At 36.0% G+C, this 20,378-nt stretch overlaps 1 protein-coding gene across 1 annotated transcript; it reads right to left on the reverse strand.

The window, feature by feature from the left end:
• Positions 1–14,587: 14,587 nt before the first annotated feature.
• LOC113282380 (zinc finger protein CONSTANS-LIKE 16-like) lies at positions 14,588–16,558 on the reverse strand. Its single transcript, XM_026531367.1, has 3 exons — positions 15,552–16,558; positions 15,142–15,363; positions 14,588–14,770 (listed from the first exon to the last, which is right to left on the reverse strand). The coding sequence occupies exons 1-3, from the start codon at positions 16,437–16,439 to the stop codon at positions 14,747–14,749; spliced, it is 1,134 nt and encodes a 377-aa protein (XP_026387152.1). The 5' UTR covers positions 16,440–16,558; the 3' UTR covers positions 14,588–14,746.
• Between the last annotated feature and the right edge of the window lie 3,820 nt (positions 16,559–20,378).

Raw genomic sequence — 20,378 nt, forward strand, 5'->3', positions numbered from 1 at the left:
AAAAGTGATCAATTTAATTCATTGTGCTCAACATAAGTAAACTTACGGAGCAACGACTAAGTTAACCAAACAAGCTGATTAATTTAGTTCAAAATGCTCAACATAAAGTACCTTACGGAATAACCAACAAAGCTAATCAAAAATAATCAACTTGGTTGTAACGTGCTCAACATAAGACACATTACAGAGCCTCACAGTATTACATAAAATATGGATCAGTGAAGATCAATATTGTGGAATACACAAGGATTCATTCTATCATCCATCATTATTCGCATAACGACATTCAATAGACATAATCCTTGCAAACAAAAGATTTTAACCTATCTTCCATCAAAGATTGACAATATAGGCTTAACTTTTGTATTTGTCAAAAGTCCATTCATTCTTTTATCAATACATGCATATCGACATACGAAAGACTTTACTTTTGACAAGATATGGGACAGTCAAGTTCACGGACGTAAACACACAAATCCCATAACAATATTGCAATATATAAAACCATAAAGATTAATATTGCAAAAATAATCTTCCAAACAAATTTAGAATTTAAACCAATAAATCTAAAAACATGAAGATGAAAACGTTGGACATAGCTATGTGTAATCACAATAATGGCTATTCCAAAATTCTAGTTATTCTTCTAAACAAAACAAGAAAATAGAAGATTTACTAGAAAAATAACAAGCTAAAACAAAACCAGACTCCTATGCCAAAGCCGGACACGAACATAAGTCATAAAGACGGTTCAGAATCCTCATGAGTCTTGAGGTCTTTGAGCTTGTGATTGACACCATCCGCTGCATCTTCGGAGAAGAGATTCTCTTTGAGAAGATGACTGATGTGAGATTTTACGAGTCCAAGGTTAGAGGTAACCTCTTTCAACTCAGTTCTTAAAACATCAAGACTTTTCGAAGTATCAACAAGCTGAAGTTTTGATTCCTTAAAGTATTTAAGAAAATCATGAACCACTTCAGCAGAGACCATATCCCCTTTCTCAACATCCTCATGTGTGTAGGCATAGTAACATGAGGCATTGGGATGATCATCTTCAACAATAGTTATTTTCTTCCTCCCTTCGGACTCAACACCAACACCTTTATCAAGAAAGCCTTTAGCAAAACCACAAGCTCGTGAAGAGGAAGATATTCTTGATAAACCAAAATATCCCAGAGTACGCAAACGTGACTCAGAGGTTTGGTATTTATATGGTTTCTTAGGTAAGAAGACTTTTAGGGTTTCAAGGAATTGATTCATAATAGTAACAGGGGTCGAACACAACTCGACCCAAGGAAAAGCTTTAAAAAATCTTTTTGCTATATGAAAATTCATTGGCTCAATAAATTCTATACCAACATAGGAGTAATTTAGAGCTCAAGAGTAGCAAGCAAAAATGTTACAATAGAAAAAAAAAAGAACCGACAAAAAACTACTTAAGCAACCTTTTCTGCAGACCAGAAGTTTAGCTATAGACAATAAAAAAATAGCTTCACTAATCAGAAGTAGTATGCTAACAGTATACCTGAAAATTGACACATCTTATTCAACAGGATTTTTATGAGTAAGTTCTTTAACCCTTGTGATTAATTAGCACAAGTATGAGCTATGGGCTCATTAAAAGAATTGTGTTTTCGGTCGAATCTCTTTTTGAATCTAGAAAAGGATCCATTTTGATGTGAGAAATTATCATAAAACTTACTTTCATCAAAATATGAGACATAGTTTGAGTCCTTACCATGGGATTTTTGCCTTGGGGGAATTGACAACCTGTTGATAGTTTCCTTATTCCTTTCAATCATCTCCTTCAGGATATTTCTCATATCATCATTTTTTCTCTTTTCTCTTGGAATCTTATTTACATCAAGGACAACATTATCATCTCTTTTGACAATAGGAGAGACTTGTTCCTTTCTTAAATGTTTTTTGTTAAGACCTCTGTTCCGCTTCGAAACATTTGAGGAACTCATTGAACTGATCTTCCTAGTAGCATACACAGGGTATGTATGAAAACCAATTGGTTTATACATACGGATGTCAGTTACACCTTTGAGGAATAAGTCTAAGGTGTGTTGAAGTTGAACAAAGGATTTTTTATTCAACCTAGAGTTACCTTTTTGTTTACCAGAACATTTTGCCTCACAAAAGAGACATACTTTCTGATCACAAGAGTGATTAGATAGTACAGTCTTAATAGTCTCGTTAGGAGATTTGTTCCTTCCATGTGTTGTAGAACACCCTTGACTGGAGGAGACTAAAACATCTTTTCTGGATGGAAAGGATTCCGATTTTACTTCTGGAGCTGGAACATTTTCAGGCGTGGCAGAAGTACTTGATATGTTGGACTGCTTAGAGCATCCTTGAATAGAGAGTTTACTCAAGTGATGTTCAATTTCAAAAGCATCCTTTTTGAGGATTGCCTCAAGAGATATACATGAAGAATTATCTTCAGTATTTTCTTTGAACTTGTAGTCCCTTACAACACCAAGGAGAACATCGACATGATGTTTTAACCGATTAAATCTATCAGCTTGGATTCTAACAAGATTAAGAACCAAATCACTCTCTTCAGTTGTTTCCCGTTCATTTAGAGAAATAAACTCTTTTGAAGGGTAATCGGAAAAACACATGTCGGAGCCTGTCTGTCTAGTTTGAACACAGGGTTCGTCTATATTTGAGATTGCAGAATCTTTCTCTTTAATAGAAATAGACGAGACCGAATTTTTATTTCTGGTAATGCGTTTATCAGAGATAGTACTCTTATCCATAAAGTCATATCGCTACAAACACAGACTTGTAAGGTCTTAAACGTGTTTGCCTGCTCTGACACCAATTGAAAAAGAGGGGGTACAACAACCATACCCAATATTTCGCTTAGCAATCTGTATGGACAAACTCCAATATACTTTCAAGAGAATCAATAAGACTCGATCTTAATAAAGTATATCAATGAGTTATATCTCTTTTTCTCGATTCAATTCTTACTCAAGCAAATAGAAATCTGCGAGTCTAATTGAATACAAGAGTAATTACTTGAACGGTACCAAAGACCAATGTTCAAGGATCAATCAATTTCAATCAACAACCAAAGGTCGGATTTCCAATTGATTGATTCAAACGCACAACCTGTGATATTTCAATTATATAACAAAATATAATGCAGAATAGAAATAACAAAGACACCCGAATTTTGTTAACGAGGAAACCACAAATGCAGAAAAACCCCGGGACCTAGTCCAAATTGAACACAACATTGTATTAAGCCGCTATAGACACTAGCCTACTACAAACTAACTTCGGTCTGGACTGTAGTTGAACCCCAATCAATTTCACACTGATTCAAGGTACAGTTGCGCTCCTTACGTCTCTGATCCCAGCATGATACTACACACTTGATTCCCTTAGCTGATCTCACCCACAACTAAGAGTTGCTACGACCCAAAGTCGAAGACTTTAATAAACAAATCTGTATCACACAGAAAAGTCTACAGAATAGATAAATATGTCTCCAACAGATAAACCTACAAGTTTTTGTTCCGTCTTTTGATAAATCAAGGTGAACAGGAACTAATTGATAACCCGGACTTATATTCCCGAAGAACAGCCTAGTATTATCAATCACCTCACAATAATCTTAATTGACGCGGCGAAAGAAGATATTGTGGAATCGCAAACGATGAGACGAAGATGTTTGTGATTAGTTTTCTATCTTGCCTATCGGAGATAAAGATCTCAAGCAAATCGTTACGATTGTACTCAACACGATAGAATCAAGAAGATCATATCACGCAACTACGAGAAAGTAGTATCGGTCTGGCTTCACAATCCCAATGAAGTCTTTAAGTCGTTAACCTGGTTTAAGAAGAAAACCTAAGGTTAAAGGAGAATCGACTCTAGCTAATACAACTAGTATCACACAGGAGGTGTGGGGATTAGGTTTCCCAGTTGCTAGAGTTCTCTCTTATATAGTCTTTCAAATCAGGGTTTGCAATCAATGTTAGCTTGGTAACAAAGTATTCAATATTCACCATTAGATGAAAACATGATTAGATTAAAGCTAATATCTTGCAACCGTTAGATTGAAACCTTAACTTGTTACACGCAAATGAAATGTACTATTTTGGGTTTATGTAACCGTACCCAAACATGAACATTTGTTGTTTCAACAATAGTTAACCAATGGTTAGCCATATCATATCAACCATGTTCTTCTTCACCATAACTAGTTTAAATGACTCAAATGAACTAGTTAGAGAGTTGTTCAATTGCAAGGAAATCTTATGTAACTACACAAGACACAATCGAAGCAAAAACGATTTGATTCACTCGAATCGGTTGATGAACTATATAGCCACGGTTTGCATTTAGCATTGCTTAGTTAATATGAATAAGTTCACAAACAATCGTTTTTAGATATAACCAACTCAAGTTCGCAAACTTAGTTCGCGGACTTAAGTTCCCGGAAGGAGTTCACAAACTCCAGCAGATATTCTCGGGTCGAGAACTTCCGCCAGTTTGTGGACTGGGTTCGCGACTGAGTTCGCGGACTTAGCTCACGCCACTATTCCGGTTCTCTTGATCAATAAAGTTCACAAACTTCGGCTAAAGAAAAAAGGACTTATACATATATGTGTTACCACACAATGCTTATATCCATCATTGGTTATATAATCTAAACTCTCATTTCAATCATTGAAACATTCTCAGAGGACGTTATATAGTTGTTATTCACAAACCATTTTTCATCAGAGCAATTTTCAAAGTGATTGAAACATAACATGACTTTCTTCACTAGGTAAAGATGAACTTGGCTAAAGAAAAAGCTTACCAACACATAGTTCGAGAAATAGATAGGCGAGATAAACTCGGCTCGAAATAGCAAATGTGTATAATCAAAGTCTATATAGCAAAACGACTTTTGTCTCAAAATAGGAGATAGAGTAGATAGACTTTTGAGTGATAGATAAGTTCAAGTCTCCACATAACTTTTAGTCGATGAAGATCCACCAGTTCCTTGAGTAGTTCTTCGTCTTGTATGATGATCGCAATGGAGTTCTTGAGCTCAACTACACTTTCTATCCTAGTCCGAGACTTAGCTATAGTATACTAGAAATCAAGACTTATAGTTTTTATCACTAACATTGACAAACATGCTTGAGATAGCAACGCATCCGAGTTCGACCGAGCAATACTCCTCCCAAAAATATTAGAAGGGCCTCTTATATAGGTCCCCAAGTTATTGTTGCTCCCGTGCCGAATCCCATGCTAATTTGGTTGCCAAAACTCGATAAAATTCCATAACAAAGTCGCACCAAAAACTGGCCGTGCCAAAGTCTCTTGATAATGTCCAAAGGGGCCCACACAGATGATGAAGGTCCACCCCATTAAGTCTTAGGCTTGGATTGTATAACTGTCGGTCATGGCTAACTGACAGCCTATTCTTCATTCTTTTCCCACGGCCAGATTATTCTGTCCGTAAGTTCTCCTGTAAAACTCATCGAAAACCTTCTCTTGAATTGCGGCCAGGACTTCCTGGACGTATGTTCTCCTGGATGTTTCCCTTACTTTCTCGTCAGTTTTACGGCTGAAACTTTCTAGTCGTAATTTGAACTGTATACTCCAACATAAATTCTTTTCCTGCGAATCAATACGGTTGGGTTTCCATACGTAACCTGAACTTGCTTTAAACTGATTTCCATTATCCCTACCATACTCGAGCTCATCTCGCTTCTCTGTTTCTAATTGTCACTGCCAAGTTCGATCAACCACAGCAACAGATCAACTTCTCTCGTCAACAACACCTCCTTATTATCTTCAGTTCGAGCTTACATTGATATAACAACAACAACTCCATCGATATAACAATGGTATCTCAGCCATCATTACCTACAGCGACTCAATTAAATCTGCCAACATCTCAGTCTACTGCCAAGATCAACAGCATCTCTCATCGAAAGCCAACTGAACTTCATAATCTTCCATCTCCTCCATGCATTCGCCAACAGTCTCATCACCAAAGCTCATATCTCTTTTCAGTTTGCTTCATCCTCAACAATGGGATCATCCGTGTCTCTGTCCATTGTCACTGGCTAGTTCTTCCATTACCAGCTCGAATTCTTCTCCGTTTGATAATCCACTTTATCCCTCGGCATTGACAGAAAATCTAACTCATTGGCAGCAGCGTCGATCACAATTCCTCCCATGTTCAGCGTATCACTAACCATCAACCCCCATCTCGAGTTATTTTATCACTGGAAGCAACTAATCACCGATGCCATCTCTGCCATCACCACGAGCTCTAAACTTCATGACCATTCTTGTTTGTCACCGTCGAGCTCTACAGCTACATCATTCTCTCATTGATGCCATTACTGGCAAAGCAAACTCCCATATGTTCTCGACCTTACGTCCCTATCTGCCATCAATCCATATCTGTTCCACAGACTCCATTAATCCATCGTTGTCCATGGCAGCAACCATTATTCCCTGAGCTGATTGTGAGGTGAAGAAAATGATGATGACAGCTCCGAGTAAAAAGTCGGGTGCCTTTAGTAATCTCATTCAACTGTCAGTCTTACAAGACTGATAGTGCAATTTTCTGCATCATCCTTGTTTCGCGCATAACTTCTTCTTTTGATATCGGACTGACCCCATTCTTCTGTCGTTGTCTTCGTCTTTTCATCCTCTTCAAGGTGATAGCAAGAACTCCTAGACTTCAACGAGTTCCACTTCGTCTTTGGCTCTTCTCCGGTTGCGGATAACTTCTTTTATTGCACAATTAAGTGCCAATTCGCTTCTTTTGGATGATTCACCTAATAAAACGCAGACAGAGAAAAACAAACGTAATATACAATAATTCGCGAGAATATAAGCAATTGCTAGCATGGATTCGACACTAAATATATGCAAAATATGCACTTAACAGCAACCTTCTCTCTTTCTTTCCTCTCTAAATTTCAGGTAAGTGTAATGAAGAAAAGAGGTTCTCGATATCGATCCAGTTTCAGGGTTATAGAAATTTGAGTGATATAGCCACTCAGGTGAAGTGGATAAGAGGTACCTAGAATGACTTTAGGCACCCGTGAATAGGACAAGGGCCAACTAAATGGCAGCCCTTATGTTGACTTAGCTCAACTCCCATGTCACTCGCCTGCGAAATGATGATTCTTCCCTTTATCGAATTCTTCCACCAACAGCAGTCGTCTCTCTCTTATTTCTCAGATCCATTTATTCTCTTCAATTGCTCTTCATCACTAATGTTGTCGTGCTTTTCAGACAGATAAATTTGCATCACTAAAGCCAACATGCTTTTCAAACAGAGATGAAGAAATAAAATCAAATAATGAGAAATAGTTTTCCTCCAACAGCAGTTGCACATGAAATGACACTTTTCCCCTGTTTCTTCTTGTTTTATTCCAAATGACTCCAAAGTACCTAAAATCTCAATAGCAAACATAAGATACATAATTTTACAAGAAAGCTTAGCAAAGAAAGAATAAACAATAGATAAATATTATGGTGTTTTAGACACTATCATAAGACCCTTGGAAAATAATAATCCATAATCTAAAGTGTGTTTGATGTATCTGAGAATCCTCTTTGCTTCCATGAAGTGAACATCAGTAGGTTCTTGCATGTGAAGACATACCTGATTAACAACAAAGCCTATTCCAGGTCAAGTATTGTAAATCTCCTACAAGTGACCTCTATACACTTGGATCATACAAGAGGGTACCATCTGATTTGGACATTTGACTAGATGGAGAAATAGGTGTAGTGGAGGGCTTAGCACTAGTCATATCAAACTTTTCTAGTAATTCCACAACCTACTTTGTTTGGCTCAAAAATAGTTATTGAGAATTTCTTTTTACTTGAAGACCAAGGAAGTAATGCAGTTCTCCTAAGTCTTTAACAAGAAAGTGAGACTGAAGAGTGGAGATGAAAGATTGGACATAGTCTTGAAAATTACCTGTGATAAGAATATCATCAACATAGACTATAATGATTGTAATCCTAGAACCAATATTTTGTACAAACAATGAAGAATCAGTTGTTGATGGTTTGAATTTGTGAGAAACCAAAACATTCAATAGTTTGTCATACCAAGCCCTTGAAGCTTATTTAAGCCCGTAGATAGACTTGTGTAACTTGCAAACATGATGAGGCTTCTCAGCATCAACAAAACCTGGTGGTTGTTGCATATAGACATCCTCCTCCAAGTTTCCATGTAAGAAGGCATTACTCACATCCAACTGATTTATTGGCCAAGAAAAATTTACAGCTAGAGATAAAATAAGCCTAATGGTTGTTGGTTTAGCAACAAGACTGAAAGTTTCTGTGTAATCTAATCCTTCTTGCTCATGAAATCCTTTAGATACAATCCTAGATTTGAATCTTTGAATAATACCAGCATTATATTTGATCCTAAATACCCATTTGCGTCCCATAACATTATAAGATGGATCTGGATCAACTAATGACCAAGTACCAGCTTCTTTTAAAGCAGTATGCTCTTCCACCATAGAGTTCTTCCATTTAGGATTTCTGAAAGCTTTTGAAAAGCATGTGGGAGTAGGTGGAGGGATAGATGAAACTAGATTGGCAGATAAAACATGCTTGGTACTAAAAGTTTTAGGTTTGAAAATACCTCTCTTGCCTCTAGTAACCATTGGAGTCTGAAGTTGGAGCAGAATCAGTTGAAGTAGTTGTAGTAGCTGATCTGGGTGGTATCACTGAAGTATTATTGATATCCTCTAAAGAAGTAGATGCAAAAACTGATGAAGATTCAATGATAGTACTATTATGCTGAGAAGGAGACACTTAAGTAGAAACTGTAGAAGTAGTACAGTGAACTGAAGTATCAATAGAACTAGCTACTAGAGGAAAATGATTCTCATTAAACACAACATGCCTTGATGTATAGATTCTGCCAGTTTTGATATCTAAGCATTTGTAACCTTTGTGCATTGATTATATCCAATAAAAACATAATGAATACATCTAGGTTGCAATTTATGTGTAGTGTAAGGTCTTAACGATGGAAAACTAGAACAGCCAAATGTCTTGAGAAATGAGTAATCTGGTACTTGATGAAATTACTTCTCAAATGGAGATATAAAACCAATACTTCTAACAGGTAATCTATTAATAATATAATTGGCAATATGAAAAAAGTCAACCCAAAAAGAATTTGATAAACCAGATTGAATCAGAAAGTTCTACCTGTATCAACAATGTGCCTATGTTTAGCTTCATCTACACCATTTTGCTCAGGTGTATGTGGACAAGATACTTCATGTATTATTCCATGAATGCAAATAAAATCTTTGAGTTCATTATTTAAAAATTCACCTCCTCCATATGTTCTAATTGTAATAATAGAAGTATGAAGTAAATTTTCAAACCATAGATTTGAAACAGAAGAAGATTTTCTTGAAATCATACTTGTCATACAAAGGATATATCCAACAGAACTTTGAATAGTCATCTAGAATGTTGACATAGTATTTGAAACCACTTGTAGAAGTTACAGGACTTGGACCCCACAAGTCCATATGAAGTAGTTCTAGAGGAGAAGTAGCTCCATGAGTAGAAACAAAGAAAGGTAATTTGTGACTTTTACCTAACTGACATTCATTACAAAAAAGTGGAGCTTTGACAATGTTAGACAAGTCTAAGGTTTTGCAAACTTTTTGTAATACTTGAAAGGAAGGATGAGCCAGTCGTCTATGCCATGTTGTTGATGATGTAGTGATACTTGAGAAGGCTTTATTTGAATGATGCTTGAGAAAAGTCACAGGATAAAGTCCATCTTTATGTGGCCCTTTAAAAATGATCCTCCCAGTTGAGAGATCCTTAACATTGAAACCAAGAGAATCAAATGTGATTGAGCAATTGTTATCACTAGTAAACTTGTGAACATATAGAAGATTTTGAGATGATATTGGTACAAGCAAAACATTATTGAGAAGAAAATTAGTAGTAGGAGTTGATTTAGAAGTACTACCAACGTAAGTAATTTGCATACCTTCACCATTTGCAGCTTGTATTTCATCAGAGCCACCAAAAGGAGTTGAATGAAGTAATTTAGATTCATCATTAGTAATATGATTGTTAGCTCCAGAATCAACATACCAAGGATTTTCACCCATTATGTTGGCAGTAGAAAGCATAACACTTAAGTTGTGAGGAGTATTAGAATTCTGATACGCAAAGTTCAACTTGTGTATGCACTCCAAAGCTTGATGACCATCTTTCTTGCATATTTGACAAGGTGGATCTGAAGTAGGTGAAGTATTTGAAATAATAACAGTAGGTGTGGATGAAGATGTACCAAGATGAGGTCTAGATTGAAAGTTTGGTACAAACTGAGGCGTTGGGTACATTTGAAATTGAGAATAACCTCTAGGAAAGGATGTAAAAGGATATCTTACAGGATAGGATTGTGGAAAAGGGGATGGATGAGAAAATTGAGTAAATCCTCTACCTCTACATCTATCAAATTGATAATGTGGTCTAGTGTTGGTAGCAAAGGCTTTGGCATTAACATCATATAGTAAATCATTGTGTTTTGCAGTGACCACAATTTCTTCACTTAATAATAGATTATGAAGTTCTTTTGAAGAAACAGGAGGATTACGAATTCTAATGGAGGTAGAGAATGGACTATATTCTGGACCTAATCCATTTAAAATGAGAATAACTAGTTCATCATCAGCAATCCCAGATTCAGCTACAAAAAGTTCATCTGTTACTTTCTTTATTTCTCCAAGAAAAGTAGAGATAGCACCTGATCCAAGTTTCAATAATTGTAACTGCAATCCAAGTTGAACATAGTGAGTTGTTGAGGTTTTGGAGAATCTTGATTCAATAGTATCCCACAAATCTTTGGCAGATTCAGCATCAGCAACAAAAGGAATAACTGATTCAGAGATAGACATCTGAATCCAGAGAATGAGAGTAGTATCATCAACATGCCAAGCTGTATAACTTGGATTTACATCGTTATCGACCATATACAAAGGACATGGAAGAGTTCCATCAAGAAATCCAAGAACTTTGTATCGTTTTCAGTAATGGAAAAAGAAGAGATTTCCATGTAAGGAAATTATCATCTTTTAGTTTGTAGGAAAGTACACTAGAAATTTGGTTGAGAGGAACATTAGAAATGCGAGATTCGTAGTTTTCCATAAAAGAAAATCAAAGTTGAAGAACGATCTGTTAATTAACAATGAAGAAAAGCTAACAGAAGTAAGATCTGAATGAAAAAATTGCAATGAAAAAATTGCAAAGAAAAAATTTTCAGATCTGAAAAGAGGCCACTAATGGCGGTGCGGAAGCTTTACTGTTGATACCATAGTTGTAATGAATACTTGTATTAGATTGTTAACCAACAGATTACATAGACAAACACAAGACTAGAGTATTTATACTCTGTCAGAAATACATACACAAAAGAAAGGACGATTAGACTTCAGTATAGCTTGTCATAGCTCAGAAGAAGCGACCGACATAAACACGTATGAGAACAACGTGTGACTGTACGGATCAAAATACTACAACAGAATTAATACACTTCTGCTATTATTTTATACTAGAATTTATACACAATCTGCATGTATATTTGCTAGCAGCATATCAAATTGTGCATTCGGCGTCATCGACAAAGTTTAAGAGAAAAACTTGTATTTGAGAAGAAGTAGCGAGGACTATACTTCTACTGGTCAATGGTATTAATGAATTGATGACGAGTAAGCAACCAGGAGTCAAAAACTCAAATAACTAGTAATCAGACATTGAAATGTTAAATATGTTGTTTAGCTTCATAGTTAAAAAGAATAAACAACTAAATATAGTCACTTGAGTTGGAAACTTGTAATTGTTGATTAGTGGTGGTGAACCTGATGGATATACCGACTAATAATGATGAAAGTCTTACTTGTTGCGCACCTCGTCAACAGTGTTGATAGTAATTTTTGATCGATTTTTTTTATAATATTGATTCAGTGAATGGATGGTAATAAATTAGAGGAAGATGGTATAAGAAAAAAAATTTGGGTAGGAAGAGTGGTCTCGGATCGAATGCTCTAATACCATATGTTAGGATCCAACACCGAACTAGAAAATCCTAATACTAAAAGTAGATAAATTGATCATTTGACTAGCAATCAGCCACCATAATCCTTTGAATTGGGGATTAGCCTCCAAACTAAGCAAAACTTAGTAATATTGATTGTATTAATTGAATTCTTAAACCCTAGAACAAGCTGCGTATTCATATAAAGCATGACTTAGAAAGCAAATAAATAAATATAAACTAATTCTTATTCCTAATTGGTGTTGGTATCCCAACATCCCCAACCCCTTATAATGATCCGATGCCGATCCAGGTGTTGGGGCATCGACTCCAATTAGGATTCACATTATCTTTGTTTAGATGGATATTTTGAGATGTTTTTTCGTGAGAGTTTTTCCAAATCGGAGTCAGTTATTTTAGGATTTCCTTTCTTGTTTTCCAAGTTCTGTTTATTCTAAATATGCTACTTTGTTCTAGGTTTTATTCACGCAATTAATATAATCAGAGTTTTAAGCTTGTCAACTTGGTGTTTATCCCGAATCAAAGGATTTTTATCTTTTTAGTCTCGGTTCCTAACATCTAGGCTCAGAGTCATGTACTTTTCTATCCCATCCCCTGTTTACCTATTATCATCGTCGCTTCATTAGCTACCGAAAATCGCCACTTCATCTATCATCTCCACCTTCATCCCATCCTTATCCATCTTATATAATTAAGAAGAAGAAGAAGAAAAGTGTAAGTATACCGAATTTTTATCATCCACCAACAACAGACTTTCATCATTATTAATTTGTTAAGTATATACTTGCTTTAATTTCTGAAAGTTTTGCTTTTGTTAGTGGTTATTTAAGTTGTGGCACTTGTTAGCTTACCATCAACCAATTAATTATCCCATCTCACCAGTTCAAGGTTTAGATCTTCTTTTTCTCCCAACACGATTTTTTTCTTGAACTTGAAGATGAGGGGTGTAGCAAATACACAGTTAGCTGAACGTATTGAGACTTTAGGTACGTATATATCATATGTAACTTGCAGAGATGCGGGCAGATCGTGCCAGATTTGCAGCCGTGCAAGAGAATCAGACTACGAAACTTACTGAGTTGTGGCAAAGCCATGTTGACATAAATCGTCACATGGAAAATCTTATTCTTCGATTACAACCTGCTGGTGAAAACAGTAATGCTCCAAGATCTAATGGTGGTCCTAATCAAGGTAATGATGGGGTTAACGATGCTCCTATCATTCGAGGAGGTGCCATTATCTGAAACTTTACATTTAATGGAGATGATCCGGAAGGGTGGATTTATAAAGATGAAAAAAAAAATTCTCTTCATGGAAAACTGATGATCAAAAAGCACCCCCAACTGCAACACGCCTTGATGAAGATGCAAACTCATGGTATCGAGGGATCAAAGACTCTTTAGGAAAATTAGCGTGGGAACAGTTCTCGTGTGCACTTCGTTCTCGTTTCGGTAATCGAAAACATATTGATGCATGCAGTACTTTATCCAAGCTGTCATAAAAAGATATTGTTCATAACCTTATTACTGAGTTTCAAAAGTTATTGAATTTTGTACATGCGTTGGCCGAAGAGTGTCAAATTAGAACATTTCTTTCCGCACTTCGTGAAGATATAAGAGCAGGTGTTTGAATGCATCGACCCAGAAGCTTATCAGAAGCTTTTGAATTGGTGCTTCTTCAAGAGGATGTCATCAATGCAACGTCGAGTTTTAAAGCTGCAGAGTCTCCCAAAAGTGCATCAACACCCGCGCTATGGAAACAACATCTACTGCAACTCTTATTCGTCGAATTTCTAGGTTTGAGCAAGAAGAAAGGCGCAACAAAGGTTTATGTTTTGGTTGTGCTGAAGTTTATCAGCCAGGTCATCGGGGCTAAGCAGCAGGAGCAGGTCAATTACTACTTTTTGAAGGAGTCGACGCTGAAGATGTTATCGTAATGAATTATTCAACCGATCCAACTCGAGGAAAAGTTGCATTTCAAGAGGATGGAGATGTTGGGAGACCCACTCCAATTATAATTTACATTATCTTTATTTAGATGGAGAATTTGAGAGGTTTTTTCGTGAGAGTTTTTCCAAATCAGAGTCTAGTTATTTTAGAATTTTCTTTCTTGTTTTGCAAGTTCTGTTCATTATAAATATGCTAGTTTATTCTAGGTTTTATTCATGCAATTAATATAATAAGAGTTTTAAGCTTGTGAATTTGGTGGGTAATCCCCAATTAAAGGATTTTTATCGTGTTGGATCTGGTTCATAACAGGAAGGCTCTATACTTCGACATATGTTTGTCGTTTTTCATAGAGAATAGTAAAGAAAGAGGAGCTTGATTAGGATTTGGAGATTAACATGGAGATTGTCTTTTAGACGACTGAGGAATAGGTGATTGATGTGTTGTGAAATAAAATAAAAACCCTCGATACATATTGATTGGGGCCAGAAGCTATAGAATTCAAGTTTTTGGCCTAAATCATCCTCAAATTATATATACAAGATATCACAACTTTGTCCTTTAATTCCTCTGGCTTAAAAACAAAAGCATTACAATGAAACCAAAAAGAAAAGAAGGTAAAGAAACAAACAAACAAACCAAAAAAAAAAAGAGTAACATCGACACTTGCTCTTTTATACAACAACTAAACTAACTCATACATTCAGCTTCTTCTCACAAATCGACCCTGCCAAACAAAAAAAATAATCAAAGTTAACCCATATGAGTGAAAAAAAAGTTGATGATCAAAGATTGTAATAATACTTTGTATTCCAAATTGCTTCTAGAAATGAGATTCCCTTATTAAGGTCAAGTGAGGATTCTTAAGTGGTCGTCGCTACCGTTCGTATGGCAGCCCGTTAATTTGGTCACCAACATACAGAAAATTTCAAATCATTCATATGAGCAATTATTGGATGAGAGATACACCAGATTTTCACCAATCAAGGGGAATAAACTTTTACTATTAAGCCCCAATGATGGCTCAAATTATGCAAGTCATGGGTCCAGATTTTGTTTGTTGGTCTAAAAAGAAAAGGCACAAGTTTGCATTAGTACCTTCATTCTAGGGCGTTTCTCAGCATTGAGCTTCCGAACTTCATAACGGATCCTCTTAGAAAACAGCCGATTTTGCCTCTTCTCTTTGTATCTTAACACCCTAGCTTCCCTCTCTTCCATCATTTTACTGTGATCTTCTCTAATGGATTGTGCCCCATCATGGCGAAGGTGGTGTTCTGGTACCTTCCACAGCATACATCCTGCAGCATCACCATACGTTACCTGCACAACATATCAAAAATGCCCAATTGGTTAAAATGAGCTTTATTCAATGTGGTATTTCGGAACATGGTAAAAAACCACGGTTCTAGAAGGAAAAAAACCATGGTATTTTCAGTTAAATGCGTGGTAAAAAAAAAACTGACACACTGACACACCGACACACCAACACGAAGTAACAAGATTCTCACATTGTTGGTGCTATCTGGAGTAAGAGGGTCATCAAGGATATCTGGAACAATCTGAGATGAGCTGCAATCTCCTCCGATGTATAACGAGCCTCTATCTGACCACGCATTCATGATCACCTCATAATCAAGCTTCAATGACAACCGCGGGGAGATTTGAGTACTAGTATTATAGTAGTGGTTGCCACTATCTAGGGTGCACGTACTCATATCTTCCTCTTCTTTCTTCTCCACCACCTCTGAATAAAAAACCCACTTTTCCTCGGTAGTGCTACTATCTATCTCTCTCTCTTTTTGCCTCAAAGCCGTTCTTAGCAACAATGAATTACCATATAATCCGTCACTAGCTTCTCCTTGGAAACTATACGTTAGCGACTGCGGAGATAACGATTCCTCCTGCTGCTCTGTCGAACACTGCTTATCAACTCCTTCTATTGAATCCCATAAAAGACCAGTCAAAGAAGCAGCTCCACAATCAGTAGTAGTATCAAAGAAATTATAAGTAACTACGGTGTTGTTATGATCTTCCTCATGTTGCAGATCTTTCATTCTATGATTATTTTTATCACTTTCCTTAATTAATGACCTTTTTGGGTGTAAAGGAAATAAGTTGATAAGAAGCTGATCATCATCATCATCATCATCATCATCATCATGACTCATCTTTTGATCATCTCTAGTATCGTTCTTCGAAAGCTGTCTTCGTAAATCACTAAGCAACTTATGTTTTCTAGCTTTCTTAGCCAATGGTTTCGACTTGGATGATTGTTGAGGTTCATTAGTGACGCTTTTTTTCTTGCTTTTTTTGCTGAGAACAGAGCGAGGACTGCTACTAGTACTGCTGCTACTTCTCGTTCTCATTTTGACCTTATTCTCACTGTTAGACCACATTGTTGAAACTCTTCTTTGTTAACACTCTAGTCTCAGTAATATAAATTTGAATGAAGAAGAAAACACAAGGAAGATGCTAGAAAATGAAGAAAAAGTGTTACACAATTTCACTTTTGGGTTTTAGGTAGGGCGGATGGATGGATAAATCAGTATAAAGACAAAACAAAAATCAATAATCTGATCTTAGCTAGAGTTCAAAGGGATGAGTTTTTATGACATGTGGCTTTGTATAATTGGTAGATTTCATGGATTCTCGTGTTATCCAGATTCCCTCCTATTCATAGTTTATAAGCTAGATCTTGTGTTACCTATCACTGTTGCATCTGCATGTACGTATGGGGTAATTAGGGTTGTCATGCGCCCATTGTGATGCAACTAGATACAGTTGACAGGAATCGAGGTTGCAGTCTCATCTGTTAAGTAAGCATTGAGTGTTAAACTTTTTACGCTCTCACCCGGTCTTTTCTATCTTAAACATTTTTTTGTCTTTTCTCTAATTTATACTATATCTTAGTGAGTGTTACTGCTGTGTTTGTAATCGGTACCTCCTACCTATAACCGGAATTCATTTACATCTTTGGATAATTCCCCCGAATCACCCATTAAAAGAGATGGAGGAAATCGACTCAAATGTGCTTATTTTTCCCGTAAGCTCGATAGCTGTCTACAAAGAAAAGACAATACAATCTGGAAAAATCGGAGGAAGGTTTTCGTGAAGTCAAAACTTATCCACGACCTAGTGACAATACGAATTACTAACTAGTCGATGAAACTAAACTAAAAGAAATGGAGAAAAAGGACACACTTTTTGCCACGCTTTTGTAAGATTTGGAGGGTAAGACTAAAGAGAAGAGAGATACTACACATTAACAGAGATTATCACAACTCACGAGTAGTTTGTGTCGTATATGGAAGGGACACTGCTACTCTTCCTGAGGAATCTGCGGTTTCCACAGAGATAGAAAGTGGTATACACCACCATCATACACCAACATTTTACACCCCATGTGTCGTGTATATCTACCATAGATTTCATCTCCACTCTACGCACCGGAGAAAATAGGGAACCGCTTTAAAAGAAAACCTATAAAAATTTGACACATAGTGGTCTAAAATTTTGGTGGACACTTTTGTGTGTATATCTAGCATTTTCGGAAAGCGATGATGATTTCAGTAGGAAAAGTAATCACGGATCCTTGCATGAAGTCGATGGGAAAAGGGTAATTAAGCAGTGATAGGTCTATGATCAATGTCAGTATGGGGTTTGATGTCAATGGAGTTTGGACGTACCTTTCTTGTTTTTTCTGTTCTATGAATGTGGGGTCCTTATTTATAACTTTCTACGTATTAATGAAGACACCAAGTTTGAAGCTTACATAAGCACACCCGATAAATATTTGAGCCAAGCTGGACTTAACAAGGTCCAAGTCATATTGTGATTTTTTTTTCTACTTTTTTTTTTTTTTTAATTTTATCAATTCTTCCATATATAAAGGAGGGTGACGAGGCTGATGTGTCGTCACCATATTCAGTTTCCGATTTCCTAAAATATTATAGTGCCACGTTGCATCCAGCTTCTCAGAAAATCTAAAACGAAGGGTACACGTCACCATATTGATGACTCTTTATATGCGTCTGTTTATTACTTGCGAAACGTAGTCGAAGCGTTACGTTTGAAGGATCAAGAGTCGTTCGGCGGCTAGAATCCTTATGAATAGACGTAGTTGGAAGGTTTCAAAAAAAAGTATATATATATCTGTCCTGGGAGAAAAACAAATAAAATCCAACTGTGATTGATAGTAGAATTTGTATATTGGCTTCTCTCAAATTTGCATTTTAGGATTGATTGTTTTATGGTTGTTTGATGTTCTGATTATTTATAAGTAGTTTTAGATTTCCGATGCTTTATTATGCTTTGATCAATAATGCAGGCTTCAAATTGCGATAGTATAATTTTTGATTAATCAATTCTTCTTTATATAAAGGAGGATGATGAGCTTGATGTGTCGCCACCATATTCATTTTCAGATTCCCTAAAATATTATAGCGCCACGTTCCATTCAGCTTCTTAGAAAATCTAAAACGAAGGGTACACGTCACCATATTGATGACTCTTCATATGCGTCTGTTTATTACTTGCGAAACGTAGTCGAAGCGTTACGTCTGAAGGATCAAGAGTCTTTCGGCGGCTGGAATCCTTATGAATAGACGTAGTTGAAACGTTTCATATATATATATATATATATATGTGTGTCCTGGGAGAAAAACAAATAAAATCCAACTGTTATTGATAGTAGAATTTGTATTTTGGCTTCTCTCAAATTTGCATTTTAGGATTGATTGTTTTATGGTTGTTTGATGTTCTGATTATTTATAAGTAGTTTTAGATTTTCGATGCTTTATTATGCTTCGATCAATAATGCAGGTTTCAAATTGTGATAGTATAATTTTTGATTAATCAATTCTTCTTTATATAAAGGAGGATGATGAGGCTGATGTGTCGCCACCATATTCTGTTTCAGATTTCCTAAAATATTATAGCGCCACGTTGCATCCAGCTTCTCAGAAAATCTAAAACGAACATATTGATGACTCTTAATATGTGTCTGTCTATTACTTGTGCAACGTAGTCGAAGCGTTACGTCTGAAGGATCAAGAGTCGTTCGGCGGCTGGAATCCTTATGAATAGACGTAGTTGAAACGTTTAAAAAAAAGTTTATATATCTGTCCTGGGAGAAAAACAAATAAAATCCAACTGTGATTGGTAGTAGAATTTGTATTTTGGCTTCTCTCAAATTTGCATTTTAGGATTGATTGTTTTATAGTTGTTTGATGTTCTGGTTAATTATAAGTAGTTTTAGATTTTCGATGTTTTATTATGCGTCGATCAATAATGCAGGTTTCAAATTGTGATAGTATAATTTTTGATTAATCAATTCTTCTTTATATAAAGGAGGATGATGAGGCTGACGTGTCGCCACCATATTCAGTTTCAGATTTCCTAAAATATTATAGTGTCACGTTGCATCCAGCTTATCAGAAAATCTAAAACGAAGGGTACACGTCACCATATTGATGACTCTTCATATGCGTATGTTTATTACTTGCGAAACGTAGTCGAAGTGTCACGTCTGAAGGATCAAGAGTCGTTTGTCGGCTGGAATCCTTATGAATAGACGTAGTTGAAACGTTTCAAAAAAAAATTATATATATTTGTCCAGGGAGAAAAACAAATAAAATCCAACTGTGATTGGTAGTAGAATTTGTATTTTGGCTTCTCTCAAATTTGCATTTTAGGATTGATTATTTTATGGTTGTTTGATGTTCTGATTATTTATAAGTAGTTTTACATTTTCGATGATTTATTATGCTTCGATCAATAATGCAGGTTTCAAATTGTGATAGTATAATTTTTGATTAATCAATTCTTCTTTATATAAAGGAGGAGGATGAGGCTGATGTGTCGCCACCATATTCAGTTTCAGATATTATAGCGCCACGTTGCATCCAGCTTCTCATAAAATCTAAAACGAAGGGTACACGTCACCATATTAATGATTCTTCATATGCATATGTTTATTACTTGCGAAACGTAGTCGAAGCGTTACGTCTGAAGGATCAAGAGTCGTTTGGCGGCTGGAATCCTTATGAATAGACGTAGTTGAAACGTTTCAAAAAAAAAGTATATATATTTGTCCTGGGAGAAAAACAAATAAAATCTAACTGTGATTGGTAGTAGAATTTGTATTTTGGCTTCTCTCAAATTTGCATTTTAGGATTTATTGTTTTATGATTGTTTGATGTTCTGATTATTTATAAGTAGTTTTAGATTTTCGATGCTTTATTATGCTTCGATCAATAATGTAGGTTTCAAATTGTGATAGTATAATTTTTGATTAATCAATTCTTCTTTATATAAAGGAGGATGATGAGGCTGAT

This window comes from Papaver somniferum, chromosome 5 (assembly GCF_003573695.1).
Source record: "Papaver somniferum cultivar HN1 chromosome 5, ASM357369v1, whole genome shotgun sequence".
NCBI lineage: Eukaryota > Viridiplantae > Streptophyta > Magnoliopsida > Ranunculales > Papaveraceae > Papaver > Papaver somniferum.

What these genes read in the sequence shown, in the direction of transcription:
- LOC113282380 (XM_026531367.1), bottom strand. Translation starts at nt 16,439, where the DNA reads ATGTGGTCTAACAGTGAGAATAAGGTCAAAATGAGAACGAGAAGTAGC. An exon ending in CTCCAGATAGCACCAACAAT is followed by an intron (nt 15,364 to 15,551) that starts GTGAGAATCTTG and finishes TATGTTGTGCAG; the next exon opens with GTAACGTATGGTGATGCTGC. An exon ending in AGAAACGCCCTAGAATGAAG is followed by an intron (nt 14,771 to 15,141) that starts GTACTAATGCAA and finishes TTTGTTTGGCAG; the next exon opens with GGTCGATTTGTGAGAAGAAG.